General features: G+C 40.6%; 1 protein-coding gene and 1 pseudogene across 1 annotated transcript; one reads left to right on the forward strand and one right to left on the reverse strand.

Moving 5' to 3' along the window:
* Nucleotides 1-55: 55 nt before the first annotated feature.
* LOC128114216 (olfactory receptor 11A1-like) lies at nt 56-1,314 on the forward strand (annotated as a pseudogene).
* Nucleotides 1,315-2,636: 1,322 nt separating this feature from the next.
* LOC128114215 (olfactory receptor 1361-like) lies at nt 2,637-3,566 on the reverse strand. Its single transcript, XM_052744040.1, has one exon. The coding sequence runs from the start codon at nt 3,564-3,566 to the stop codon at nt 2,637-2,639; it is 930 nt and encodes a 309-aa protein (XP_052600000.1).
* Between the last annotated feature and the right edge of the window lie 2,620 nt (nt 3,567-6,186).

Raw genomic sequence — 6,186 nt, forward strand, 5'->3', positions numbered from 1 at the left:
CAGAAATACACTAAAATTTCTCCAGTTACTATCAAGCAGAAAACTGAATGACTCCATGGAAAATGTCTCCACAGGAAACTAAACTATCACTGAGTTTATATCCCTTGACTTCCATGAAGACCCTCTGGTTTGTGTGTTCATTATCATCTTGCGTCCATCACAGGGAACATGCTCTTTGTAGCGTTGGTAGACAGTTCCCAGAGGATTCACACCCCCATTTATTTCTTTCTGGTGAGCCTGTCCTTTGAGATCCTTTAGCTCTCCACAGTGGTGCCCAAAATGTTGGAGGGCTTCCTACAGGAGTCTGCCATCTTTGTGACTGGCTGCTTATTCCAGTTCTTCATCTTTGGCTTTCAGGCTACAGATGAGTGTTTTCTTCTGTCTGTGGGATATGATCACTACCCTACAATACCCACTCCTGATGGGCCTCAATGGTGTCTGGGGTTGGTGCTCATAGTCTGGCTGTCTGGCTTCATGGTAGGACTGATTGTTGCTATGGTGGTCCCCCTGAGGTTCTGTGGCCCCAACCAAGTTGACCACTTTTATGTGATTTCTCACCTTTGATGGTCCTGGCCTGCTCAGATACTGGAGTGGCCCAGGTGACTACATTTGTTCTTTCTGTTGTCTTCCTGACTATCCCCTTTGGGCAGGTTCTGATATCCTATGCTCAGATTGTAGTGACTGTGCTGTGTTGTGGGATAATCTTTTTGTACACTGTAAAGATGTGTCTCTGCCAAGGCACCTTCTGATTGGTTTAATAAAGAGCTGAACAGCCAATAGCTAAGCAGGAAAGGATAGGTGGGACTTCTGGGGAGGGAGAGGAACTTGGGGGAAGAATCTGGTGTAAGAGACTTGGCAGTGAGACTCGGTGAAAGTCAGACATATGCTGTATTGAGGAAAGGTAATGAGTCAAGTGGCAGAATGTACATTAATATAAATGGTTTAATTTAAGTTATAAGAGCTAGTTGGGAACAAGCCTAAGCTAAGGCCAAGTTTTCATACTTAATAAGAAGTCTCTGTGTCATTATTTGGGAGCTGGTGGTCCAAAGAAAGTCTGGCTGCTCTGGAGCCAGAAGAACAAAGGCTTTCTCTACATGCTCCTCCCATCTGACTATGGTGTCCATAGTCTATAGAACACTCATGGTCTTTCATATTGTGCCCATTGTTGTCCACTCCCAGCTCCTCACCAAGGTTGTTGTCCTGCTCTACACAGTGGTCACTCCCATCTTCAACCCTGTCATCTGTACCTTGAGGAACCAGGAGGTACATCAGGCACTAGGAAGGCTTCTCTACTGCAAAGCAACTGAAATGTGACCTAAGGAGAGCTTAGGTGAAGATTTTCTATGGGACTTTCAGAGTCTTGCTTGAAAAGTCTCCCACAATGGGCTGGGGATGCGTACTTCGTTCTTTCCCAGAATTTCCCTTTAGGTCTTCTGAATTATGCCCAAGAGAAAGATAATAGTTCAACAATTTTCAAATGTTAATTTAAAAAATTATGTAAACTACTGTGAGTTGTTTATTGGATACACCATAAATAGTACACTGATTCAATCATTAGTGCAGACATGTACTAAATTGTCACTCTGTAGCCTGTTGCTATATGCAGTACTGCTACTAATGATTAGTGAAAGGAAAATTACAGAAACAAAACACCAATACAGAAACAAATCTAGAGCAATGCTTATTTATATTATTGTAGTATGACATTTGAAGTGTTCTTTCCTATTGTGTGTATTTGGGTTTGAGCATGCAAATTTGATGATGGAATTTGCAATTTGCTTTTCCACAAAATGTTACATCAACATTTGATGTAACATGATTACAATGATTACAACAACAACAATAATAAATTATCTTAAAAGGAATCCTGTAATATATTCTCCAATATTGACCTAGGTTATGGTCAGCCTCACCAGCTTCCTGGCCTCTTACTTGTGATTTAACTTCTGTGAACTCTACAGCTCCCTTTAACATGATTTGTCAGTGGCATCCAATTTCAGGACAATAAGGATATCAGGGAGCTGTTGTTACTAAAGCACTGGTAGAAATTCTAATAATTATCAAATGATTGTACTGGTTGCAGTGGATATTCGTGCTTCAAGAACATGAGTGTAAGACAAAGAATGGCAAACACAACATAGTGTTATTTCCAATAGATCATTGATTTGTTACTTTTCTTGTTGCTGTGACAAAATACCTGGCAGAAGCGATTTAAGATTGAAAGTTTCATTTTATTCATGGTTTGAAGAATACAGTACATCAGGATGAGGAAGGCCTGGCAGCAGGAGAATGGGATGGCAGGTCACGTCTGTGGTCAACGAGCAAAGAGAGATGAATATAATGACATTAAGGTAGGTTTTTCCATTTGCTCTTTATAATAAGTCCAGGACCATTCTATGGAACAAGTGATGCCACCCACATTCAGGATGAGTCTTCTCTCCTCAGTGAAATCCCTCCAGAGAACCCTCACAGACATGCCCAGATATGTATGTTCTAGATGATTACAAATCTAGTCAAGTTAACACTGAAGATTAGCCATAGCAATCATATAATTCTCCCATGAGCCATTGTGTTAACTGACTCACTTTGCTTGTGTGGTAGTGATGTGGGGTGTGATCCTCCCTGAGTGATGATCCTTAGCCCGGAGACTTCTCCATGTTAAGAATCTTTCTCAATGAATTCTTAACATCCTTATTTCTCAGACTATAAATGAAGGGGTTCAGAGTGGGAGTTACTAGGGTATACATGACAGCAGCTACCACCTCCCCAGATGAGTGAGAACTAGATGGGGGCTTCAGGTATGTGGCAAAGACTGTGCTGTAGAAGAGGAGGACCATAGAGAGGTGGGAACTGCATGTGGCCAGGGCTTTCCTTTTCCCCTGTGCTGATGAAACCCTAGCCACAGCATAGAAAATACAACCGTAAGAACTTACAATGCAGAAAAGTGCACCTAGTCCTAAAACCCCAGCCAAAGCCATCATCAGGGACTCATTGAGGTGGGTATTAGAGCAGGAAAGCCATAAAAGAGGGCCAAAATCACAGAAAAAGTGAGGAATCTCTTGGTTGTTATGAAAAGATAACTGGGAGATCAACAAGGTATGGACCAGAGACACACAATGAGCTACTCCCCATGACCCACTAGCCAGAACCCCACATCTGCAGGAAGTCATTAGAAGTGGGTAGTGCAGTGGGTGGCAGATGGCAGCATAGCGGTCGATAGCCATGACTGCCAGAAGTAGGTTATCCATGTCCGCAAAAACAGCAAAGAAGTACAACTGAGTCAGACATCCAGAGAATGAGATTGATCCATCTCCAGTCCACAAAGTCTCCAGCATTTTGGGGGTTGTGGTAGTAATGAAACAAAGATCAATGATGGAGAGCTGACTGAGGAAGAAATACATAGGGGTGTGGAGGTGGACATCAGCACCAATAGCTAACAGAAGTAGCAGGTTCCCTAAGAGGCCCAGCAAGTAGAGAGCTAGGAAGATGCTAAAGAGAGGCTTCCATCTCTCTCGGTCTCTGGACAGTCCTAAGAGGACAAAGCCAGGAGCCTGACTGCAGTTCATACTGAGTCTTGTGTTTCATGAAAAAATTGGTATGAAGACAATTCACTCACTGCGGGCAAGAATGGACATCAACCCAGACCTGGTCTCTTGGTAATGGGTCTCTCTCACAGCACCAATTGAGCAGTGGAAACTAGAATAGCAAGCAAGGACATGACTTGGAGTTCATTAAAAATGGCTCCCTAGGGAGACATAAGACAATTTGTGGATGGGCAGCGGTTTCCTGGAATTCTCTAGGTGAAAGCTGTGCTTTTTAAACTGTGTGTTACATGATAGAATAACTACTTTCCTATGAATCTTTCTTACTCTGATTCCATTGAAGGCAGAGGCTGCATCTTAGTACTTAACTTAGTGCTTTGCACGCAGTGTCCATCCACAGAGTCATCACTCTGGTTGCAGCTCCAGCTGATTAGGGAGAGTACTGCTATTTTCCTGAGTGATTTGCTGTGACCACAGTTGCCTCATCTAACGTGTTGTTCACAGTGCTGCCAAGACAGTTCCTTCAAAAAATAGAATCACATAACTTACTTGCTTACAAGCAGTTACCTGGGTAAATATACTTTTTAGGAGACTGTATTAGTCTTTGTGTGACTTCTAAGGGTCTCAGTGTTTTGAATTGGGGATGTCTTATCAAATCTATCATACCTCACTGTCTACATTCAATGTGTCATCAGCAAGTCACAACTCTCTGCTGTGAGATGTTCTGTACGTTAAATGTGTTGCTCTGATTGGTTAATAAATAAAACACTGATTGGCCAGTAGTCAGGCAAAAAAAAATATAAACGGGACAAGGAAAAAAAATTCTAAAAATTAAAAGACTGAGACAAAGAGACGCTGCCAGCTGCCACCATAAAAAAATGTTAAGATACCAGTAAGCCACGAGCTATGTGACAACTTATAGATTAATAAAAATAGATTGAATTTTAGATATAAAAACAGCTAGCTAAAAGCCTGTCACGGCCATACAGTTTATAAGTAGTATAAGTCTCTATGTATTTACTTGGTTGGGTCTGAGCAGCTGCAGGACTGGCAGGTGAGAGAGATTTGTCCTGACCGTGGGCCAGACAAAAAACTCTAACTACAACTCTCATTACCAGTTTTGGTCAGTTTCTGTTGCTAGTGAAATGCTGCAAACTAAGTAACAAAAAAGATTTACTTTGAATCATAGGTCAAGGAAAAAGATAGGAGAACCCATTTTGGTGGAGTCTGAGACAGCAGAGAGCAACACACAGCAAGATGTGGGAAGCGTGTGTGTGTGTGTGTGTGTGTGTGTGTGTATGTGTGTGTGTGTGTGTGTGTGTGTGTGTGTGTGTGTGTGTGTGTGTATGCATGTGTGCATGTGTGAGACTTCTGGTAGCTCTTCTTAAGCCATTACTATTTAATCATGGTGTGTTTACCTAATCCAAGAGACAACCAAAAGTTCTACCACAGTCAGACTCAGTTTCCACCATCTCAGTACCTCACTGAGCTTTTAGATGACTTTGAGAGAGAACACCTGGTTTCAAACCATAGGCTCATCCTTACAAGCTCAGTTTCTTTCCTGGGATGTCTTCTTATGCACCCCCACAGATTACCACAAGTGTGATAGGGAGAAAGTCACCATATATATTTTGTTTAAATATTTAGTAAGTTTTAAGTTAGTATGTGTCTCCTTCCTAAGGAAATGAGGTATATTATGATTAAAGAGCAAAATCTTATTTGCCTCTTCAAAGTGCTTGTTATTAAAAAAAAATGCTTGTTATAAAAAAAAAATACTTACCAAGAAATGGATAAATTGGCTAACAGAGATTAGAGGCAGAAGTAGGCATTTCACTGTCCTCTTCTGTGGTTCATTTTATTTTAGTTTTTCAGGAAAGAATCACCTTTCTTCTAGGCATTGTCCTGCTAACATGACTTGAAAACATTGGTGCATCTATTTCTTTCATTCTCTCGTATCTAGACAGTATTATAACATTGTTCTCCGATGTTATAACATTTCAGTGTTATAAAATTTTCCTCATTTAAGTCCCTTGCTCACCTTTTCTTTTCTTACCTTAACTGGATATTTTCTCATTAATTCACTCAAAGCTTATTACACCAACAGTATACTGGCTACACTCATTGTACTCAGATTACTATAACTCAAGCTGCAAACGTTTTACAGAATTATGTACTTCCTATTTTTGCCTTGATTTTCTATTGCTCAAATACCTCTAGCATCTCTTCTTTCCTATTAATTGCATATACCTGTTGTGTCTGGTTACCAGAAACCCCTATGTGTGCCTCTGCCTAACTCTTCCACTGCCTACCTGTTCCACCACGAGTGAGGCAGTATTTTTCTGGCTGGTCACCCATCGTTTCACTAATTGTCATTCCTGACATCATGCACTCTTGTTAACCTGAACTCATTATTCTTCTCACCTGATAATTCTTTATCTTCGGTCAAAATTTACCAGGGCTTCAAGACTATGTTATAATTTTATCTTCTTCGCCATGATTAAATCACTATTTAATACTTAATCTTTTATTATCTTATCTCTTCTTAAATATATAGACAGGATGATCTGGTGCTTATGTTGATATAGTCTGTAACATAAAAGTTTTCTCTTTTCAGTTAAATTGTGAATTTCCTGAAAATAAAAAC

Source organism: Peromyscus californicus, unplaced genomic scaffold (genome assembly GCF_007827085.1).
Source record: "Peromyscus californicus insignis strain IS unplaced genomic scaffold, ASM782708v3 Scaffold_19__1_contigs__length_69161282, whole genome shotgun sequence".
Taxonomy (NCBI): Eukaryota; Metazoa; Chordata; class Mammalia; order Rodentia; family Cricetidae; genus Peromyscus; species Peromyscus californicus.

Excerpts from the sequence above, each read along its gene's own strand:
- LOC128114215 (XM_052744040.1), bottom strand. The coding sequence starts at position 3,566 with ATGAACTGCAGTCAGGCTCCTGGCTTTGTCCTCTTAGGACTGTCCAGA.